Below are 22,520 nucleotides of genomic sequence, written 5' to 3'. Positions count from 1 at the left end.
AATCTTGAAACAAGGAGTTAGTGAATCGTGAAACAAGGAGTTAGTGAATCGAGTAAACATGTCTGGTACATTGAATTGTTTTAAGATTTATAACACAGGAAAGCAAAAAGTAAGAGAGATAGAAACTGAGGTTTTACCGGTACATAAAATGTAGCACTTAGAAAGGTCCTCACTCCATCAATTGTGGTTCACTCGAGCTCGCAGCTGGAATCTCCGGTTTTGGATTCTGAATTCAGAGCTTGAAAGGTCTTATAGAACTCTTCAGGACAGGAGGAGGTCCAGGACGGTGCTGCGGAACATGTTTTGGTATCGGTGCACCATGGAACACTCCAAGGATCCCATTCTGCGTATGCAAACACGGTTTCAGGATTCCATAGTGCAACAAACCAATGATAAATCACACTAATTTACATTACAAAATCAGCCAAAACTGTAAGTAGCATCACAACATGAGAAGATGTGATATATAGTTCAAAGTATAATGAAATTTTGCAATTTTGACATTGTATATGTATCACAGAACAGAAGTGAAGTTACCCAAATGCCTAAGTTAGCAGATTCCTAAAAAACCTCAACCTTTGCAAAATGTAAGTAAAAAGTCTTTCAATTGCAAATGAGGAAGAGTGTAACGAACCGATCATTTTGCCAACGAGAGTGAACTCATCGATAAGCTTCTCACTCTTCTCTTCTCACTCACACCTTGAGACGGTGTTGCGTGAAGCTCTCCACTGCCTTCCTGTAGCCTTTCATCTTCAGGGAACCACTTGGATCTCCTCTAGAGTTTTGCTATAGAGATTGATCAGCACCGTTCTCGCATTTGAGACCACGTCAGTAGCCCAACGATCTCAGTCGGCTGCTTCACGTTCGGCCGCCCGATCACTCGTACGAACACCTCCGCCGCTAAATTCGCTTCTCGCCGGCGAAATCAAATTTTTGCCTCTCAGATTAATAATGCATTAGCCATTTCGGCCCAATTTATATGGGCCTGATTATATTAATGGGCTTCACTTTGGCTAAAACAAAGCCGAGAGAGTCTTAAGTCTAATCGGGAAACCTAATCGTGAAAAGTCTCCGCTCGTCCGGCATGAGATTTTTGAAATCGGCGGCGGCCGGTGAGCTATTCCGACGTGATGAGCTCGTACTAAGGCAGCTCTTGAACCCTCGTTTGTTTTCTAACCACGTCAATCCATTCTCTGAAATCGAAACCAAATTAAGATCGGTATGTGAGGAGGGTTCAACTCCTCAGATTAAGAATGCAGTTTCAGTTTTCCAGCAAGCAGTGAACTCCGGTGGCTCCCTCGTGTTCGCCGGAAATAATCTCATGACAACGCTGGTACGCTCTAGAAACCACGAACTAGCGTTTTCCATTCACCGCAAGATGCTTGAGACTGATACTTTCATCAATTTCGTGTCGCTGAGTGGGTTGCTTGAATGTTTTGTGCAAATGCATAAGACCGGGTTTGCGTTCGGGGTTCTTGCGTTGATGCTAAAGCGGGGGTTTGCTTTCAATGTGTACAATCTTAATATCATCTTAAAGGGTTTATGTAAGAATCTGGAATATGGTAGAGCTGTTAGTTTACTTAGAGAAATGAGAGGAAACTCTCTGATGCCTGATGTTGTTAGCTACAACACTGTTATTAGAGGTCTCTGCGAGGGTAAAGAATTGGAGAAAGGATTGCAGTTAGCTAATGAAATGCAAGGCAGTGGCTGTTCATGGAGTTTGGTGACTTGGGGGATTCTGATTAATGCATTTTGCAAGGCTGGTAAGATGGAAGAGGCAATAGGTTTGCTGGAAGAAATGAAACGTATGGGTTTAGAAGCAGATCTTGTTGTGTATACTTCACTGATTCGAGGGTTCTGTGATTGTGGTGAGTTAGATAAAGGGAAGGCACTCTTCGATGAGGTTCTGGAAAGAGGAGATTCTCCCTGTGCGATTACATATAACACTCTTATTCGAGGTTTTTGTCAGTTAGGACAGTTGAAAGAAGCCTCACAGATGTTTGAGTTTATGATGGAGCGTGGAGTTCGTCCAAATGTTTACACTTACACTGGCCTTATTGATGGCCTTTGCGGAGTAGGTAAGACTAAGGAAGCCCTCCAACTTTTGAATCTGATGATAGAGAAGGGTGAAGAACCTAATGTTGTGACGTATAACATTATTGTTAACAAGCTGTGCAAGGACAGCCTTGTGGCGGATGCTTTAGAGATTGTTGAGTTAATGAAGAAGAGGCGTACAAGACCTGATAACATAACATACAATAGTTTACTGGTAGGACTCTGTGCCAAAGGTGACCTAGACGAAGCAAGTAAGCTTCTATATTTAATGCTGAAAGATAGTAATTATGCGGATCCAGATGTTGTATCATTCAATGCACTAATCCACGGGCTGTGCAAGGAAAACCGTTTCCAACAAGCTTTCGATATTTATGATTTGCTGGTTGAGAAATTGGGTGCTGGAGATATAGTAACCACTAATATATTGCTTAATTTCACTTTCAAGTCTGGAGATGTAAGTAAGGCAATGGAACTTTGGAAACAGATATCTGATTCCAAAATTATTCCGACCTCAGATACCTATACTACTATGATTGATGGGCTTTGCAAAAGTGGCATGCTTAATATCGCTAAAGGATTGCTTTGCAAAATGAGAGTGTCTAGGCTACAGCCTAGTGTTTTCGACTACAACTGTCTACTGTCATCATTATGCAAAGAGGGAAGTTTAGACCAGGCATGGAGATTATTTGAGGAGATGCAGCGTGATGAAAGTTTTCCAGACGTTGCTTCTTTCAATATTATGATTGATGGAAGTCTTCAAGCAGGGGATACTATGTCTGCAGAATCACTTCTTGTGGGGATGTCTCATGCTGGTCTTTCCCCTGACTTATATACTTATTCGAAGTTGATAAATAGGTTCCTAAAACTTGGATATCTAGACGAAGCTATCAGCTTCTTTGACAAAATGGTTGAGAGCGGCTTTGAACCTGGTGCTCATATTTGCGATTCTGTGTTGAAGTATTGTATTTCACAGGGAGAAACAGACGAGTTGAAGGAACTTGTAAAAAAACTGGTGGAGAAAGATATTGTCCTCGACAAAGAACTTACATGTACGGTCATGGAATACATGTGTGGCAGCTCAGCAAACATGGATCTTGCAAAACGGTTGCTAACAGGAGCAGATGATAAAGAGGAAGGGAAAAGTGGGGCACATAACCATGCTCAGTTGTGCTAACTTGAGGACTATAAGGTTGGAGAATGGTTTTGCATTCGGAATGCTATGTAGAGACATGTTGTTAGATTAAATTCACCAAGGCAACAAAGTATGACTATGGCAGAGCGGGAAGGATAGTAGCAAAGAAGTTTTGGATTAGTGGTATTTCTTCATGGTGGAGCACCCCGACCTGCATCTGATAAGCTCATTGCAACTACTTCAATTCATGATTTGATTGTCAGATTACATGAGATACTAAGGCACGTAGATCCTTACTCATTTGAATGATGGGTAAATCAGGAAATGCAATGAAGAGGATCGGATACAACCATGTAGACCTGGATGAATATTTCAGTGGTGGTTCTCATAAAACTCGGGAGAAGAAGAGTGAGGAAGCAGAAAAAGAGTAGTGTTGAGGAATATGAAGCAAAAGAAGAAGTGCCTGAGGAGAGAGTCATGACAATTAGAGGTCTGGGCATTGAAGACATGAAAGAAGCTGTTGAGCTGTTAGTTTCGCAGCAGAAGGAGCATCAATGGCCGAACTCGAGCAGTGGAGTGATCATTATGGAGAATGAGGCTCCAGGATACAACTCTCTTACCCCCTTTAATACACCATACACACTCCTATTTACATTTTCTTGTACTTGTTTATAAGTCTGACATTTTCACTAACTAGTATTATCATCAATTTTAACATTTGTTCCAGAGAATTTGTAAAGAAAACAAGTACTGTTAATTTATCTTTTGTATCTTATTATACAACGTTTAACTGTTTCTGTCTTGCCAGCATAGTTGGAAACTTAATATTCAGTGATGTGCCATGTCTAGCGTACAACTCTAATCCAGGTCATACTACATATTACAGTATTCAATGAAAGAGATGGTGGGTGCTAGCCTTCTTGAGATTTCATGTCCAGAGGATCCAATAAATCTTTACAAAATCAGCTTTCTGCAACATCTTGCAGGTTTGGGGGACGAGAAACATCTTGAACAAGAATATTACTTTCATTATCTATCATGTAAGACACATCTAGTCCCTCCAGAACCAATTGATAAACAATCTCGGCATCTGATGTATCTTGTGGCTTGTTCCGCTGTGACATTGATCGTATGTCCCAGGACAGGACCTGTGTAATCAAGCTCTTCAGCTCATCCGCTGAACCATACAGAGACTTCTTTTCCTGTGCGCATAGCAACTATTTTGTTAAAACGGCAAATGGAGAAGAGATGGTCAAGTCAAAAGTCACTCACTATCAGTTTCCAGCAGGTGGCGATGGAGGAAGAGAAGGTGTCTGAGAAACTCACAGAAGTCACAGCCAGTTGGCAATCCTCCTGAAATTCATATTCGATTTATTTCAGTCTTTGCTTCTACCTACTCAGATATAAGTACTCACAATGATCTTCAAATCTCAGCAGTGTTTCAGCAATTCATAACAATGTACATACCTTTACCCAGTTTGGCACTGAGGCTCCTTGAATACTGTCTGAGTATGGTAGATAAGGCTTAATATCGAGCACCGGCTGTTCAAAACCATTAAAACAATTAAAGAACTACGCAAGAAGCTGATAAGCAAAAGTTAATCTACCATGCTAGGGAAAGGAGAATTACAGTCCCATCCACCAGATCGACACCAGAGAGCAGAACCTTGTCCTTTTGGATTTCCTCCACCTATGGATTAATGAGCATTATGTACTTTTGGTCAAGATGTTCAATATGTATTTGTTAACTACAGGAGAACTGAATACCGTTCAGAACCTTAGCAACAGTGAGCCCAATGGGACAAGGTCGATGAGGGGACCGAGTAGCAAAGACTCCCTTCCGTTTCCCATTAAGCCTTGGCACTCTCACCTGAATTCACAACACCCCAAAAACCTTCAGACTGAGAACATCACCATAACAAAAAAAACAAACAAACAAATAAAAAGAGAAGAAGCTGCATAACCTTTGCCTTGAGCTTAGACTGGGATGGCTTTCTCCATAGCTTCTCGATATCAGTGTTGAGATGAAACACATATAGTATCCAACAGTGAGAATACTCTTCGAGACCCTCAAGAGATGCAGGAGGAACCAAAGCCGGATCAAAGATTAAACATGCCCTTGCTAAAGAAACAAGCAATGGCTGCCTTGGTGTCCCGTTCCTGCCAAAACCACCAAGATGCAGAACTTATTAGACTAAACAGCCAACATTTTTAGAAACAGCATTATTATGCTCCTTTGAAACCGGAAAGCTAAATAGGATCACTATACCTTGTAGAGAAGCAAGACTGAATAGTACCAATTGGTCGCATCGGGTATATCTTGCTGTGTAAATCTTGTGACTCAGTCTGTGCTAACGCCTCTCGTAAAGCCTACAGCTTTCAATTTGCATCAGAGAAGATATACATAAAATGTGCATTAGAGACATTAAAGCAAAATTCCAAGTAGTAATTTCACCTGCTGAGCCTTAACTCGACCTTTTCTCTCAGAAGCACTTTTCTCCATGGTAGATCCCAAAGACTTCTCAAGTTCTTTGATCCTATACTCCAATTCTTCTCCTCGTCTTCTCCATCTATACACTACGCAATAACCAGCTCAGTATAAAAAGACTTTCTCGAAACCTAGTACCTGAGAAACAAGTATGGGCAAAGAGGAAGTGACATAGAGCTAGAGAAAGAGACTACGCACACGAGACTGCTGCGGATACAGATACTACGGCGAGTGTAAAGGCTAAAGCCGTCGTAGTATAGCCGTTGGAGTGTCCTGCAATAGCCATGGCGGAGCTGTTTGCTGTGCCGACGAGTGGAACGTTGCGACGGCGGCGGGAACGTGTCCTTCCGGTCGTCAAATCGCGCTTTAGTTTTTTTTGTTATGGAAGAGGCAGTGTTATTCACTGTTCGGCCCAGCTAATTATAAAATTACATACCCATCAACGGCCCATTGAATCTGTATTTGATTTTTTTCTTTATATATATGCAAAACTTTTAAAATTGTGTTTTCTTTTTTTTTACAAGTAGAAAATTTTAACATTTGAAACAAAGGAGAATTTACAAAGTGTAATATGATGTGTTTTTGACAACTTACATTACATGAACCCAAACATTAGTTTTGGTCACAGTAGAGAGTAAAGTAAAACCAAACGAAACTCAACAAGACATGGTCAATGTTTTGTTTAGTGTGGTAGATTTTATGCTGATGGAGTGAATAGATGCACAGCCGCAGACCAATAACCAACCAACTGAAGTTACAAAATAGCAAGCCACAGTCTTAGTAATAGCCTTTCTTTTCTCAACAACATTGAGGAAGTATAAGTATACAAATATACAATACCTGAGCCACAATACCCTTCCCCGTTTGGGCTTCGATCACTAGCCCTATCATAAGTCCTATGATTGCCCAGGCTCCGTTTATAGCCTCTATTTCACGCCTTCTCTGTTAAAGCAAACGAGACGATAACTGTAATGTGCTATTTCTATCAATCTTGATTACATGTATCATCATTCATCCAAAGGGTTATTTTCCTCACCTGTTGTTTCTCTCTGCCTTTAATCTCTTCCATTTGCTTCCCAGCTATCCGTTTGGCTTCAACAGGGTCTACCATGATGACCTCTTTTTTGACCTTTGCTTTTCCTGGAGGAGGAGGAGGTGATACCTACAAGAACACCCGGCATAGGATTAATTATAAACCAATGGTCTAGTCAACCAACTAGAAGATCAAAATTTTCATGAGTATGACTTGGTGTCCAGGATGAAAACACTATCCTCTTTTGCATATGGAAAACCTAATAAGTGACTTCAAAAATAGGGTTAATGTTTATACATTTGGATTTGCTAGGACTCGAACTACTCCACCTCTGGCTCTGTTTCCCACCAACTTTGCATCTTGGTGTCTTCTTAATCCCTTTCTGATAAACCATAGAAATATAACACGATTTAGTGGAACAATTGTCAAACGTAATGGTCAATGCCTCGTGCATTGGATGAACCCCTTTAGTCAATGCCTCGTGCATTGGATGAACCCCTTGAGTGTCTCACATGGTAAACATCAAAAGACTTATATGATAAACTAAGACTGGATACTTCATTCTCATGATCTTATTACCAACTTAGATAGACAAATGTCATTAAAGAATTCAATAGACGAAGGAGAAAGAAGAGAAGAATAAAAGATGGCAATGGTACCAATGCAAGTAAAGAGCAGAAAAACAAAGAAACAAACGCAAGATACAGAACAAGAGAAATGCTTATCTCATGACTAAGATGACGACCAATTCGGTATGCACCGCTTATAAATTAAACAACACACCAAAGAGTGTGAAGAGACAGGTACCAAATAAGTAAACTTATCCCAAACGCAAGAGACAACATTCACAACACAAGTGTGATATGTGAAAAATGAATTAAAAAAAAAAACAGATCCAATTGGAAATAAACCGCTTCCAATACTATAAGCTGTTAACTGATTACATTAAAAAGGAGATGAATTTTGAGGCGTTACTCGTAAAAAAGCATCTTAAGCCAACAATTTAAAAGAATACAAACCAAAGATCCATCCAAGTACAACAGAGAAGAAATCAAAATCGCAATTGGAGAAATCTCATTGGTGTCAATCACCCAAAATAGATTCTGGTTTTAGAAGTTCAGATGTAAAAAGACAGAGAATTTAGTGATGAGTAGCAACATAAATCACAAACCCAGAACACGAATTGCAAAAAATTACGAGGCAGAACACTTTACATACGCTGCTCATTCCGAACATCCAAAACTTCAAATCACAATATGAGAACGGAGAAAACGTTATGAGATTTTTAAAGAGAGAGACTTACACGAGAGAAGAGGAAGGAATTGTAAAGCGTCGTCCATTGGAAGAAGAAAGGTGAGGATCAGCTCCAGGGAGGAAGAAGATACGCGGCGGTGAAGAGAAAGACGTCACCACCATTTCTAAGCCTTTCGTATTTTCGAAGCTCTTTCTTACTCTGTTTTTATATTTTGGTAATGGAGAATAATAAAAGCAAAGGCCACCCCACAACGACGTCGCTTTGTACAACCAAGTGATCTTAAACCTTATCCAATCAAAAAGTTACTAGTGATTTGATTATACACGATAGTGGACTAACGATGACAAGTTTTTCCTGTGCAAATTAATAAGATAGAAAATGTTACATTTTTGTAAATTACCTTTGGCGAATGAATTAATTAATTACGATAAGAAAAGATTTACAATTACATGGTCATGATTGAGTTTATGTATACAAAGCTTTTCTTGGTTATCAAGAATGAGTGTATACAATTTGGATAAATGACAAGAATTTACAATTACATGGAAATGATTGAGGAAGTAGAGAGGCCGAGCCAGAGGAGGAGCCGTTGTGGCCTGTTGAGGTATCGAGCTTGCCACGCTGGCTCTGAGGTTTCCTGCTCGAACCCACTTTTCATATATAGCCTCTTCGCTGCTTCATTGTCCACGGTCACATGCACGTACATATCCGTTATGCCTGAACCATTCCACAACATTTTTTTTATAGAAAAACTCCAATTTGGACAAAGTCTAATTAACGAGTTTGATTAAAACGTTCTTAATTACCCCATTCTCTACCAACTTCCTTAGACTTTTCAATGAGTTTGTAACCAACTCCATTCCGATGCAGCTCTTTGGCAACACAGACGTTGATTACGTATGCTCTCGAAAAATCCACACCAATCCCCTATAACACAAAAAAAAAATCACTCTTCTTAAAGCTTCTCAAGTTGTCCAATATCAGATAAAGTTCAGCATTGTTGCCAACATCAAACACCTCTGGTTTTGTTCCAGCAATTTCATCAGGAAGCCAACGGCATTGGTTAAGATCAAGACTCCCCACCACAACTCTATCTTCTATGCCGTCAGAGAACTGAGAAATTTTATCAACAGAGAAGCATAACATAAATCCATATCAGTGATATCACGCAGTCTATCTGGACCAAGGAAGTAAAACCGAAATGAATAATTGGATATGTAAAGCACAATAATATTTATGCAAGCAACCCTCTTATAACCACCATGATAAGTATACTAGTCAAGTCTACCTAGATGCACACACAGGATGAGAAATTGAACAGACAGACCTTACATGCAGAGCATAAATCCTCAGAAGAGCTTGATAGTTGCGACAATGGTAGAGTAGCATTTATGCAGGCGACCCGCGTAAACCCTTCCCTCTTTCCTGAAGTTCTCTCTTTCAGCGCCTCGAACTCACGCTCTGCCAAGTATCTTCTGTGATCCTAATGAAACTTGAACAGCAAAATGTAGCATCAGCATAAGTACACACAGATAAAAGCCTTAACCAAAAACACTCTCAAACCAAGTAAACAGTCGAAACCAATCACACAATAACAATGTTTTCTACCGCATCAGAACGTCTTCTAGACTATACTCACAGCTCCACCAATCATTTATAATTTCTATGAACAATTCACAGTTCATGATTCCCAAAATACCTAGAATTGTGTATACTAATTCACTGATTAAGTTTATCTCAAAAGAGTGAGATAGAAAGAAGAAACTGACTTGTATATTGTAAGCAGAAGGATTGAACTCGTTGAAGGTCCGTACGCGAAGACAAGCTGCAGCCCAAAGCTCATCTTCTGACACCGATTCGGATATGACGAACGTCGACTTATCGATCGCCGGAGCACAAACGTGTGAAGCGGCGGGATGGAAACGGAACCTCGAGGAAGGACTCGAAAGAGACAAGCGCGTTGACTCGCTGAAAATGGCGATGGAGGATGATGAACTTGGAAGAGACGAACAGAGAAACGCCATTTCTCTTTTTTTTTTTTTTGTTCCGCGGACTAATGACGTCCTCAGCTTCTTGCTAAGCTCTAAATGCTCGCATATCTGGGCTTTTCTTCCGTTTGGGCCCAATCTAAGCCCATTAGTTTTAATGTTTGTTTACGTTTCTTGCTACCAAATAATCATGAACAAAAAAGACACGTAAACAAACTATCTATTTCCATAAATAGAAACTTCACATGTGTCATCCGTCATCCATCATCTTTCTTTTTCTAGAAAGAAATTGTTCTTGTCGCACTCGATTATTAATTGTATACCTAATCACTAATCAGTAATCAGTGTATATCAAATGAAGTTTTGGATAAAGAACATAAATTAATAAAATTGTAGTTGTGTTCGTTAGTCGCGGTCGCGCGTTACCTCTAATTAAAAACAAAAATGTAGATTCGAGTTGTAAATCAGGGGTTAAAAGTTTCTTGGAATTTGCATTTAGTAAATCAACTGCAGCCACGATGAAATGTCCATTAACCGTTGTTCTCTAGCGAAATTCAAGTCAAAAGAAGATATTGAAGGTGATTTGATGTGCTATGGCTTTTTAAGTTCTTACACAAGTTGGGTGTTTCACGGAGAGAGAATATCTGTTACAGAAAATGCAAGAGTACCTATTGATGATTTCTCTCAAGTTGAAATGGATTCAACTTTGAATCTCTTGGATTATATTTTCCTGGTATTGATACTAATATGTATGGCGAAAATGCATTTGGATCTTGTGAGCAGCCTATTGACACTGATAGACCATCAACTTCAAGTGGAAATTTTGGAAAAGAAGAAAGTTTTAATGAGTTGCTTGCTGATTTTATCCAAGAGCTATATGATGGATGCACAAAATTCACGAAGTTGTCTTTTATATTGAAGTTGTACCATATCAAGTGTATGTGTGGGATAAGTGACAAGGGCATATCTATGGTGCTTGATTTACTGAAAGAAGCATTTACACATGCTAAGTTGCCAAAGTCATTTAATGACATGAAGAGAGTTATTCGCAAATTAGGATTGAGTTACGAGAAAATTCATGCATGTCCAAATGATTGCATGTTATTTTGGGAGGCAGATGCAGAAAGGGAGACTTGTAAAGTTTGTGAAGCTTCTCGTTGGAAACAAAATATTTCTGCCAAGAGTAAGGTTAGGCTAAGTACGGTATCTGGATTAGAGAAAAAAAAAAGAAGAAAACTCCAGCAAAAGGTACAATATCTAGATCAGAGAAGAAAACAAAAAAAACTCCTACAAAAATTTTGCGTTATTTTCCTCTAAAGCCGAGACTACAACGCTTATTCATGTCATTAAAAACTGCTACCCACATGAGATGGCAGCAACTGCGTCTAACAATGATGGCAAGCTTCGACATCCAAGAGACGAAGAGGCTTGGAAATCATTTGATCAAAAATATCCAGAATTCGCATCTGATCCAAGAAATGTCAAACTAAGCTTGGCAAATGATGGTTTTAACCCATTTGGTACAATGAGTAATAGTTATAGGTAGCATATGGCCAGTGATATTATTTTCTTATAATTTGCCATTGTGGATGTCAATGAAGGAGACATCAATGATCCTCTCTATGGTTATCCCTGGAAAGCAAATGCCTAGTAATAATATTGATGTCTATTTGCAGCCACTTATCAAAGAATTGAAGGAATTATGGTTCGATGGGGTTAAAACAGTAAATGCTTCCACAAAACAAACATTTGACATGCGAGCATCCATCATGTGGACAATTAGTGATTTTCCTGATCTTGACTAAAAGGCCTTAGACTTAACTAGACTTGACTAAGAGGCCCTAGACTTAAACTAGACTTGACTTAAGAGACTTAACCAAACTAGACTCAACTTGAAAATTGTCAGGAAATTAACTAAACTTGGAAATTTTCAGGAAAATAAAAAAGAAAAAAACTGCATGTTTTATTCAGCACCAACTAATTGGTTTAGTGAATTTTATCAAAAAAATTCAGTTTCCGCTTAGCTTTTCTGTCTCCAGTGCCAACTAATTGTTTTCCATAAATATTAATCACAAATAAACTATTAAAATTTAGGGTTTTTAAAGAAATCCATATAACGCCGTCATAAGAAAAAGATATCGCCTGTAAACAAATCTCTTAAGAGCTTGAGGAGAAACTGCTAGAGAGCAATCTCAGATAAAAGGTAACGTGTATTGGATTTAACATTTAAAGTTAGTTTTGTGAATCTTTGTATCATACATATTTTGGCAGTGCTAACTACTTTATTTGTTTTTTCTTAGTTTAAGATTGTTCATGGAGCTTATGGATTCGGAGACACAACAACTTGATGATTTATCACAGTTGGAAGCAGATTACAGCATCCCTCCTCCACTTGCTCCAGAATGTAAAAGCTTCAAATGGAAGATACATATCATAGGTAATTGTTTGAGTTATATTATTGAAAGTCATTTTCTGACTGAACTGTTCTTAAAACTGTTTTTAAACTGACCCACGATGATACGTAACGTAATATAGCATTGGATCCACTCTTTTGTTTTTGAAACTGAATCAGTTCAGTTATATATTGTTTAAGCGATCAATGTTTATATTTAATGATTGTTTAATGTCATGAGTAATTATACTTGTAGAGCCGAGATTTAAATATATGTACATGTATATTTTTTCCTTATATGCTAATTATACTGATCAATTTTTTTTTTCAACAAGATTCTGATGGAAACATAGAAGGAAAAATGTTGACACCGAAAGATGTATGGAAGTTACAAGGCACTAAAGTGATAGTGCATTTCGACGAAGATAGCGGTCAGCCAATTGGAGATTCTGGAGGTTTACTTGGATCATGGTTAGGTCAATTAAGTCATGATGCAAATTTGATACCCATTAACTACATCGACTGGAGGTGTGTTAATTCTTATATAAATGATACGGCATGGGACACAATTCAGGTAAAATCTAGTTCATATTCATCACTATATGACAATAAATTGGTTTGATAGCAAGTTTTATGGTTTGTCGTTGCAGTCCAAATTCAGGTTTGATGATCTTGTGATTAGAAAAGAATATGTGATGGGTGCACTAGGTAGCAGATGCAAGGATGTCAAATGTCGGCTTTGGAAAGAACACAAAAAAAATACTTTGACTGAAACATTGCTGAATCAACCCGACAATATTCCTGAACTTCAGCGGGGTCAATTCATTCCAACGAGATTTGATGAGAAGTGGAAGGTATAGTTTTTTTGTGTTAAATATCTAAATGTAGTTGGATGTCTTTAAATCCAATGCAACTACTTTTCTTTTAATATGTGAGCTTTCAGAAAATGCAAGAGCGGAATACAAAGAACCAAAAACACAATACCATGCCTCACTTATGTGGAAGGAAGAGCTTTCGAAGGAGAAGAAATGAGATTGTGAGTAATTTAGTTTTGACAAAACATTAGTTTCTTATACTGATATTCTATATTATTTATTCATATATCTTTAATGAAGAAAATCAAAACTGGAAGAACACCAAGTAGAGCAGAGTTTTTTTATTGAGTCTCGTACAAAACCTGATGGAAGCTTTGTATGTGAGGAGGCGAAGAAACATACTGTTAGTTTTTTAACTATCAATATTGATTGGTTATCACTATAATTAATTATGTTTGATATTTATCACATTTTTTAGGAAGCACTTACAACATTGTTGATTCATAATTCGCAAGTCACTACTAATGTTACAACTAGTCTAGATGATGAATATGCTCAAGTGTTTGGTCCAGAGCGTCCATGACGAGTACGTTGTGTTGGTCGTGGACCCACACCTTCAAAATTAGAAAAACGCTCAAATGTGGCTAGAGCAGATGTAGAAAATTCTGAAATAGTTGTTCAGCTGAAGGGAAAAATGGAAGAGTTAGGAACTCAAGTAAAGGCAATGAGTACGTTCATCCAACAAATACTTGGTACTTCAACCGGTGAACAGGTAATATACATAATTTAGTAAGTTGAATTATTTAATATAAATTGATTATATAAAACTAATATACTAAACTAAACATCCAAACAACTGTACGGACCGCAGCTCTTGCTAACATACCTAATCCAGCATTTCTAAACATATCAAATGTACCTAATCCCCAGGTAAATAATATCCTACTATATTAATTGAGAAGTACAAATATGAAACTAACCTTAAATGTGTTAAAAATCACATTTAATTGCCATTAGAAAAACTTAATTAAGATTAATTAATTAATTAAATAAATATAATTAATTAAAAAATAAAAACGCTGACAGATCAAATATAAAAAAAATCTTGAAATGTAAAAGAAATCTATTCAAATCAAAACTAATTTGTACTTGAAAAAAAAATTAAAATTAAAAATTAGCTGCTAAGATTTTTAAAAAATATGGATAGTAGAGTTTATTTTCTTCTTTAATTTTACATTGTCATGCTATTGATGTTAAATAATTATTAGTTAAAAAAAATATTTTCTCTCTCTAATAAATTATGGACGAAAATTACAAAATATTTTTAAAAAATATATAAACAAATCAGAATTTCAAAAACTAAGATTTTATATCCAAGTAGTCAATATAATTATTTTTAATAACTAGATTTCGAAGATTTTGTTAAAATTTCAAATTATGATTTTCCTATCATCTTTGTTTTATTTTATTTACTAATTGTTTGAAATTTTCATATAATACTTATGATGAATAAAATGCAGATTTTTTTCTGCATGATTTGAATTTTTAAAAACAAATATATATTACTCTATCTATGAAAATAAAATGTGTGTTTTAATTTTCACATTGGCGGGTTGGTAAAACTAAATTTATATATCTGATAAATTAATAAATTTTATTTGTTCATAATATAATATTAAAATTACTACTTCATATTTCACAAAATAATGATGCAAATACAACAAACAAACAATATAAAACTGTAATATATTACATCAAAAATAAAATACTATAATATTCTAAAATAATTAGTATTCATAAAATGCAGATTTTTTTTCTGCATGATTTGAATTTTTAAAAACAAAGATATATTACTCTATCTATGAAAATAAAATGTGTGTTTTAATTTTCACATTGGCGGGTTGGTAAAACTAAATTTATATAGCTGATAAATTAATAAATTTTATTTGTTCATAATTATAATATTAAAATTACTACTTCATATTTCACAAAATAATGATGCAAATACAACAAACAAACAATATAAAACTGTAATATATTACATCAAAAATAAAATACTATAATATTCTAAAATAATTAGTATTCAAAAAAACATATATAGATTTACAGAACAATTAAAAATAAATCGTATCTCAAACAAAATATTTTTTTTTAAAAAAATATGACAATAACTTTATTATTTTATTATAATTTTTTTTAAATGTTGATCTGTGCTTAAAGCACGGGATATTTTCTAGTTTACGTATTAATTTCACAGTTACTAACTATTTAGATGATAAACTAATCTGTTTTTTTTTTTTTTCTTAGGAAAAGGATGATGGTTTGATGGAAGCTAGTGATCATAGTTAACACAGAAGTTTATCCAAATTTCTTAGCAACTTTGGTTTATTTTATTTTTTATGCATTTGGAAAACTTATTAGGATGATTTCTGTAATTTGATTTCCAGTACTTTAATTAGTAATTTAAGTATTGTTTTTATTTTATTAATTATTTCATATTGAAATTATTTTCAAATAATTAATATTTTAAATAAAAATGTGCAAAAACGTTGATATATATTAACATCAATTTATAGATTATTTGAAAACTAATTTTTAGTCGCTTTCTATAAGCGACACAATTTTTAGAATCAATTATTTAAACTAATGTAAATTCACATCAATTATATACAAGTGATGGTAATATTTTAAATCAGATATTTAAAATGATACAAATATTAATTCGGTTATTGTAAATGATACAACTATTAAATCATATTGATACTAATTTTAACATCAATTATTGGTAAGTGATATAAAAAATTGACATCACTTATTCATAAGTGATATAAAAATTAACATCAATTATTTAGAAGTGATATAAATAATTGACATCGATTATTACAACTGACACAAAAAAGTAACATCACTTTTTCAAATTGATAGGAAAAGTAGTATCATTTGTTGGTAACTGACACATTATTAATATCAATTATAACAACCGATAAAAAAAAATAAATGATGTTAAATCTATAAATGCAAACTATTAAATCTATAAGTGATGTAAACTTCCTTTGTATCATTTATATGTAATGCAAAAATACAAAATAAATGATACCACATACCTGTTTTTTTGTAGTGACCTAGCTAAACCGGGCAAGTAGAGCTATGATGATGTGGTAGTAAAACTGTAAAAGATATATATTGTTGTAATAGTTATGCAAGGATAAAGGACTATACTAAGGATGTGAAGATGATATACAGTTCTCCTATTTGATTTGATTAATACACCTAAATCTTTTAAACTAATATTTATTCCTTTTAAACTAATATTTATTCCTTTTCAAACTAAGTTTAAAGCATCTAAATCTTTTAAACTAATATTTATTCCTTTTTATTCATTTGTTTGAGACTTTATGTTAACTTCGGCGTTTGTTTGCCGACAGAAACTTAAAGAATTGCCAGAGTGTGAACTAAATAATTTGGTTTTTATTGCATTGAAGGAATGCACCGGTTTCCAGAAGGACGGTACGATCCATTAATTCACGCATTTGATTTTTTTCTATCTATTTCCATAAGTCTGGTATCGTTCACCTATAATATATACACCAAATTTTGGAATTATTAAATTTGTGAAAGCATCACATGGGGTGGTCCGATGATGGCATGTTTCATGAAAATAATGTATCAATCAGTTAAAGTCCTATTCAATTGTTATTGCTACAGTTAGAGTGGATTATCATACAGAGAAATCATAACAAATACTATTACCCCTGTGGCCCTGTCTGAATATGTCCTCTCTCTCTCTCGTTTTGGTTCAAGATTTATTCGAAACAGTAATTAAATCTTTCCTTCCATATTCTGTTCAATGGATGGAAAAAATATCCAATGAGAGTATAATATAAAAATATATTTTATGTGGTATACTGAGCTACAGACCAACCTTTTGGCTATGCCCGAACGTGGTGGCATCTCAGCCTTCAAAATGGAGTCGTCATTTATAACAAAAGACAATTTTGTTTCAAGAATCTTTGTTATGCGGAGTTTAATCACTCATTATATTTTCTTTTGTTGTTGTTTCTTTTAACGCAAACACCTTCTTTTTTTCTTTCTTTTTTTTTACCTTCTTTTCTTTTCGTCTGAATGATTCAATATATGTTATAAACCAACGAGTTTGGCACAACACAAAAAAAAGGACCAAAACAATCATATACAAGAAGCCAAAGCAACTAAGAAAAGCTTTGGTGAAAAACAAAAACATCGTGTAACCAAAAACATTTTTCAACGCAAATACCTGAATCCATTATTTGGAAGAATTGACAACAAAATAAAAATCTCTCTTAATTAACTATCCCACGAGCTTTGTTAAGCTATTCATTTTGTTTCTTTCAATTTCACACCTATAGAAGCTTACGTATTCTAGATATTTAATAAGTATATCATAGTTAAATATAGTTTCCTAATCCCTCCTATCACATTATTCACACACATACACCCATGCTCAACACGTGGATTATTTTATATTCACAGAATAAACAGTACAATATAAATAAGACAGCCGAAACGTACTTTGAGAGATTAAGTCTTAGTGATTTTTGGGATATACATAGAGAGAGAGAGAGAAAAAGAGAGAGAGAGAGCGAGAGAGAGCGAGAGAGAGAGCGAGAGAGAGCGAGAGAGAGCGAGAGAGAGAACAATGGAGGTATCGAAATACAAGGCGGTGTTGGCGTTAGTGTTTTTGCAGTTTACCTCGGCGGGAGTTGCACTCTTCACGAAAGCTGCTTTCACGGAAGGACTGACTCCCACCGTCTTCGTTGTTTACCGTCAAACCATCGCCACTGTCTTCATCTGCCCCATCTCTTTCTTTTCCGCTTGGTAAGTTCAGTTTTTGATCCATTTTTTAAAAAATATATTACATGAATATATAATAATATTGATGAAAACCATTTCCATGTGAATGGTAAATAGGAAAAAAGAAAACAAACCATCTCTGGGACTACGAGGCTTTTGGTGGGTGACTCTCACGGCTGTTTTTGGTGTGACTGTGAACCAGAACGCTTATTTTAATGGACTTGACTTGTCTTCTTCATCCATGGCTTGTGCCATGACTAACCTTATTCCTGCTGTCACCTTCATTATCTCCGTCATTGTTGGGTATGTATATTATCAACATATGTACGGCATTAATTTTTCAAGATTCTATATATTGATGATGGGTTGACTAAATATCGATATTGGATGTTTGTTTCAAGATACGAGAGTTTTAAGAGGAGAAGTATGAAAAGTATTGCAAAAGTAATAGGAACAGGTGTGTGTGTGGGAGGAGCCATGACAATGACTTTTCTCAGAGGTCCCAAATTGCTCAACGCCCTGCTCAACCAAGACAGCACCACTTGGTTACTCGGCTGCATACTTCTTGTCATTAGTACATTGGCTTGGTCCCTTTGGTTGATCTTTCAGATTCCTATTGCCTCTCACTGTCCTGATCACTTGTACACTTGCTCCTGCATATGTGTCATGGCTACCATATCCTCTTTCCTAGTGGCTCTCGCCTTAGGCAACACTCATTTATCACCATGGAAGCTTGATTCCTCTTTGAAGCTCTCCTGTTGCATATACTCTGGCATCCATTTGGCGCTAATGTTCTTTTTACAAGCTTGGGTCGTGACACAGGAAGGACCTCTTTTTTCTGCCCTCTTCAACCCTCTTGCAGCAATCATCAGCACTTTCTTCGGGGCTTTGTATTTCCAAGAACAGACTTACCTCGGGAGGTATGCCATTTTTTTAGTGTCCTCTTTCTTTTCGTTCTGAAGCTCAGTTCACATTTTCTTAATCTATTTTGCTCTTTTCTCCAGCTTGCTAGGCGCTTTGACTGTCATCCTTGGTCTCTACATTGTTCTCTGGGGAAAATCCGAAGACTATCAAGAAGAATACATAGACCTAAAATTGGAAGATGGACACACCACTTCCTCCCAAGCTGACATTGCTTCCATTGTGATTGGTGATAAGGTCTTCCGTAGTTCAGAGCTCTTAGACGTACCTCTTCTCATGTGAGTTGTATATGAAGTCGGTGTAAAGAGATGCACAAAACATTTGAAAATATATATATAGAAAGTGTTTTTGTAATTCATTCAAGTCATAGATGTTGCAAATTTAAGAGAGAATACATTGAAATGAATTCTTACACACATTACAAAACAAGCCATCAACAAGTTGTCTTCCAAAATGTTCCAATGTTTCCATTGGAGAAAAAAAAAAGTGAGCTTTTTTTTTTCTCAAAAAACAAAAACACTTTTTGAGGAAAAAAGCAAAGTGAATTAAAAAAAAAAAAAAAAACACTAGATTCACATTATATAATCCACTTTGAGGTATTGGCTCAAAGGTCTTGCTCGAATCCACTTTTCATATATAGCCTCTTCGCTGCTTCATCGTCCACGGTTCCATGCACGTACATATCTGTTATGCCTGATCCATTCCACAACTCTTTTTTTTTTAATTAAACTCCAATTTGCACAAGTCTAACGAGTTTGATTAAAACGTTCTTAAATTATCCCATTCTCTACCAACTTACCTTAGACTTTTCAATGAGTTTGTAACCAACTCCATTGCGTTGCAGCTCTTTCGCAACACAGACGTTGCTTAAGTATGCTCTCGAAAAATCCAAACCAATCCCCTATAACACCTAAAAGACTCTTAAGCTTCTCAATTTGTCCAATATCAGATAAAGTTCAGCATTCAAACACCTCTGGTTTAGTTCCAGCAATTTCATCAGGACGCCAACGCTATAGGTTAAGATCAAGACACCCCACCGGCCACCACTACTCTATCTTCTATGCCATCAGAGAACTGAGAAATTTTATCGACAGAGAAACAGATGAAGCATATTGATAAGCACGTGTTAAGGATCAAGTGGATTAATGAGTGAAGAAATATCAGAGATCAGCACGTGCGAAGGAGCACCTGGCTACTTGACTGAAGAAATGGCCGACTTTGCACGTGAGAGAGATTAGGTTGAGCTTGGAGCAGAAGTTAAAGAGTGTGTATAAATAAAGAAAGGAAGCATCACAAAGAGGTATGATGAATGTTGTGAGGGATTAGTCGCTATGAGACTAACGTATGGGGAAGGAAGATCCGAAGGTATGCTGAGGATCTGACTTCATCTTTCACTTGTTAAATCTATCACTTTGTAATCAAAGAGTTTTTTATTAAGGGATATTGAGCTTTGTAATCAAACAGTGGTTCATTAATGGAGATTAAATTAAAGTTCATAAGGTTAAGCTAATATTCATGGAGTTTACTAGTTAGAAACTCTATCACATATAAAACAGAAATCCATTTTATGCAAGCAACCTTCTTAATACTCACTCCCACGAGAAGTATATTACACTAACTCTACTGAGATGCACAGTTAACACACGAGATGAACAAATTGAACAGACAGACCTTACATGCAGAGCATAAAAAGAGTTTGATAGTAGCGACAATGGAAGAGCACAAACCCTTCCCTCTTTCCTGAAGTCCTCTCCTTGAGCGCCTCGAACTCACGCTCTGCCAAGTATCTTTTGTGATACTAATGAAACTTGAACAGCAAAATGTAGCATCAGCATGAGTACACAAATATAAAAGCCAATAAGCCTTAACACTTCAAACCAAAGAAACACTCAAAACCATATCACACAATAACAAATGTTTTCTACCCCACCGCATCAGAACATCTTCAATAGACTATACTCACACCTCCAGCATCAATTATAATTTCATATACTACTTCGATATGAACAACTCACAATTCAGGGAGTTGAATTCATGATTCCCAAATTCCTAGAATTGTGTACTAATACTAATTAATTCACCGATTAAGTTGATCTCAAAGAGTGAAAATGAAAGAAGAAACTAACTTGGATATTGTAAGCAGAAGGATTGAGCTCGTTGAAGGTCCGTACGCGAAGACAAGCTGCAGCCCAGAGCTCATCTTCTGACACCGTTTCGGATACGACGAACGTCCACTTATCGATCGCCAGAGCAAAAATGTGTGAAGCGGCAAGACGTTTTTTTTGTTCTGGGGACTAAGAGCAAGTGCAGCAGCGTATGTTTGCTGCGTCCTTCGGTATTATAATTAAAAAGTTAATTCGAAATAAAAAGATTATAGAAGAAACGTTCCTCCAAACGGGATGTTTTTGCTTTGTCTTTTGTTACACGTGGCAGCATTTGTGTGGTTGGTGTTGTTTGGGTAGGGTGAACCCAAAAATCGGTCCGTCCAGAGCAGTTTTTTTGGAGTCTTGCAAGCTAGATTCGCCGTTGTTAAAAATCCATTTCATTTATGGGATAAATACAAAATAGCAAATGTTATGAGAGCATGCATAATACTCCATAATATGATTGTCGAGGATGAACGAGGAACATACAGTTTCCGAAACATTGTTTATGAATTTTAACACAGAGAAGATGTGGATCAAACATATATCGTCGGGGCCGCCAGTTTGGGTTCAAATATGAGCATTACGATTACTTGTCTTACAAAAATTCAGGATAAAAAAGTCTATGAACGGTTAAAAGAAGATTTGATTGAGCATATTTGGACTAACTTTGGACATCTTCCAGATAATGAAGATTAATTAAAAAAATTGTATGAATTGAATAAAATGTTTGTTTTAATTTTTGATGTTTGTATGTTTTATGTTTTTAATTTTTAATGTTTTAATTGTATGTTTTGTTTTTCTTTTCAAGTTTTTTTTAACTTTGTAATTTTCTTATGTTTTTAATGTTAATGTTATATGTTTTATTTTATGTTTTTACATATTTATTTAAATAATTAATTTTTAAAATTTAAAATATTATTATTTTATTTAAAAGACCAACTGTGAAGAACACCAATGTTCGTACTAAATTTAAGAAACTCTGAAAATAATTTTATTGTATTTGAGGAACCAAAATCTGAAGGACACCAATGTCCATACTCTAATAATCACATCCTTATCTGGGCTTTTCTTTCCTTTTGGGCCCAATCTAAGCCCATTATGTTTTTTTTCTTCTTAATGTTTGTTTACGTTTCTTTCAATTTTTATCTGAAAGATACGGCAGCCACATAAAGATACGTGGACAAACTTTTTACTTCCATAGATAGAAATTTTACATGTGTCATCATCTCTCCTTTTCTAGAAAAAAAAAAAAAACATTGTTCTTATCGCATTTGATTAATGATTTTTGTAGTACCTAATATCGATGTATACGTTCTTAATTATCGCATTTGATTTAATGATTGTATACCACATCAATGTATATCAAATGAAGTTTTGAATATAGAAAAGAATTTGGAGTTGTATTCGTTCACCTAAGAAAAAAATAATTAGAAAATTAAGAAAATGTGGATTCAAGTTGTAATG

General features: G+C 35.7%; 5 protein-coding genes and 2 pseudogenes across 8 annotated transcripts; 3 read left to right on the top strand and 4 right to left on the bottom strand.

The window, feature by feature from the left end:
* Positions 1–21: 21 nt before the first annotated feature.
* LOC147933690 (putative NADH dehydrogenase [ubiquinone] 1 alpha subcomplex subunit 5, mitochondrial pseudogene) lies at positions 22–916 on the bottom strand (annotated as a pseudogene). The gene is made up of 2 exons (XR_015571312.1): positions 635–916; positions 22–343 (listed from the first exon to the last, which is right to left on the bottom strand). The product of XR_015571312.1 is annotated as a putative NADH dehydrogenase [ubiquinone] 1 alpha subcomplex subunit 5, mitochondrial pseudogene (transcript).
* Positions 500–3,980, top strand: LOC104722109 (uncharacterized). The gene has a single exon (XM_010440215.2). It carries the CDS (start codon positions 1,085–1,087, stop codon positions 3,227–3,229), a length of 2,145 nt encoding a protein of 714 aa, XP_010438517.2. The 5' UTR covers positions 500–1,084; the 3' UTR covers positions 3,230–3,980.
* On the bottom strand, positions 3,919–6,132 carry LOC104722107 (uncharacterized). Of its 2 annotated transcripts, none has more exons than XM_010440213.3 (9): positions 5,874–6,132; positions 5,643–5,764; positions 5,457–5,557; positions 5,152–5,347; positions 4,965–5,057; positions 4,818–4,877; positions 4,655–4,729; positions 4,460–4,540; positions 3,919–4,389 (listed from the first exon to the last, which is right to left on the bottom strand). In XM_010440213.3, the coding sequence occupies exons 1-9, from the start codon at positions 5,959–5,961 to the stop codon at positions 4,150–4,152; spliced, it is 1,056 nt and encodes a 351-aa protein (XP_010438515.2). In that variant the 5' UTR covers positions 5,962–6,132; the 3' UTR covers positions 3,919–4,149. The 2 variants fall into 2 exon arrangements, 1 of the variants encoding a protein (XP_010438515.2); XR_015571280.1 differs by having other exon boundaries at positions 3,973–4,389; positions 4,955–5,057; positions 5,874–6,085.
* A 48-nt stretch (positions 6,133–6,180) lies between these two features.
* On the bottom strand, positions 6,181–8,317 carry LOC104722108 (uncharacterized). The gene is made up of 5 exons (XM_010440214.3): positions 8,012–8,317; positions 7,006–7,090; positions 6,712–6,837; positions 6,516–6,617; positions 6,181–6,423 (listed from the first exon to the last, which is right to left on the bottom strand). The coding sequence occupies exons 1-5, from the start codon at positions 8,122–8,124 to the stop codon at positions 6,373–6,375; spliced, it is 477 nt and encodes a 158-aa protein (XP_010438516.1). The 5' UTR covers positions 8,125–8,317; the 3' UTR covers positions 6,181–6,372.
* Positions 8,318–8,364: 47 nt separating this feature from the next.
* Positions 8,365–10,032, bottom strand: LOC104722104 (GCN5-related N-acetyltransferase 7, chloroplastic). Its single transcript, XM_010440209.3, has 5 exons — positions 9,733–10,032; positions 9,291–9,446; positions 8,981–9,076; positions 8,770–8,890; positions 8,365–8,680 (listed from the first exon to the last, which is right to left on the bottom strand). Exons 1-5 carry the CDS (start codon positions 9,985–9,987, stop codon positions 8,502–8,504), a joined length of 807 nt encoding a protein of 268 aa, XP_010438511.1. The 5' UTR covers positions 9,988–10,032; the 3' UTR covers positions 8,365–8,501.
* A 2,223-nt stretch (positions 10,033–12,255) lies between these two features.
* LOC104727706 (uncharacterized) lies at positions 12,256–15,507 on the top strand (annotated as a pseudogene). The gene is made up of 7 exons (XR_015571311.1): positions 12,256–12,388; positions 12,679–12,917; positions 12,994–13,197; positions 13,287–13,379; positions 13,459–13,561; positions 13,637–13,930; positions 15,466–15,507. The product of XR_015571311.1 is annotated as an uncharacterized LOC104727706 (transcript).
* A 1,948-nt stretch (positions 15,508–17,455) lies between these two features.
* LOC104722105 (WAT1-related protein At4g28040) lies at positions 17,456–19,335 on the top strand. Its single transcript, XM_010440210.3, has 4 exons — positions 17,456–18,012; positions 18,106–18,291; positions 18,390–18,908; positions 18,993–19,335. The coding sequence occupies exons 1-4, from the start codon at positions 17,834–17,836 to the stop codon at positions 19,189–19,191; spliced, it is 1,083 nt and encodes a 360-aa protein (XP_010438512.1). The 5' UTR covers positions 17,456–17,833; the 3' UTR covers positions 19,192–19,335.
* Positions 19,336–22,520: the final 3,185 nt, after the last annotated feature.

The sequence above is a fragment of the Camelina sativa genome, chromosome 11 (genome assembly GCF_030686135.1).
Source record: "Camelina sativa cultivar CO46 ecotype springtype chromosome 11, ASM3068613v1".
In the NCBI taxonomy this organism is placed as follows: domain Eukaryota; kingdom Viridiplantae; phylum Streptophyta; class Magnoliopsida; order Brassicales; family Brassicaceae; genus Camelina; species Camelina sativa.
Note: the sequence above shows the minus strand (reverse complement) of the source record. Positions and strands in the feature narration are given on the sequence as shown.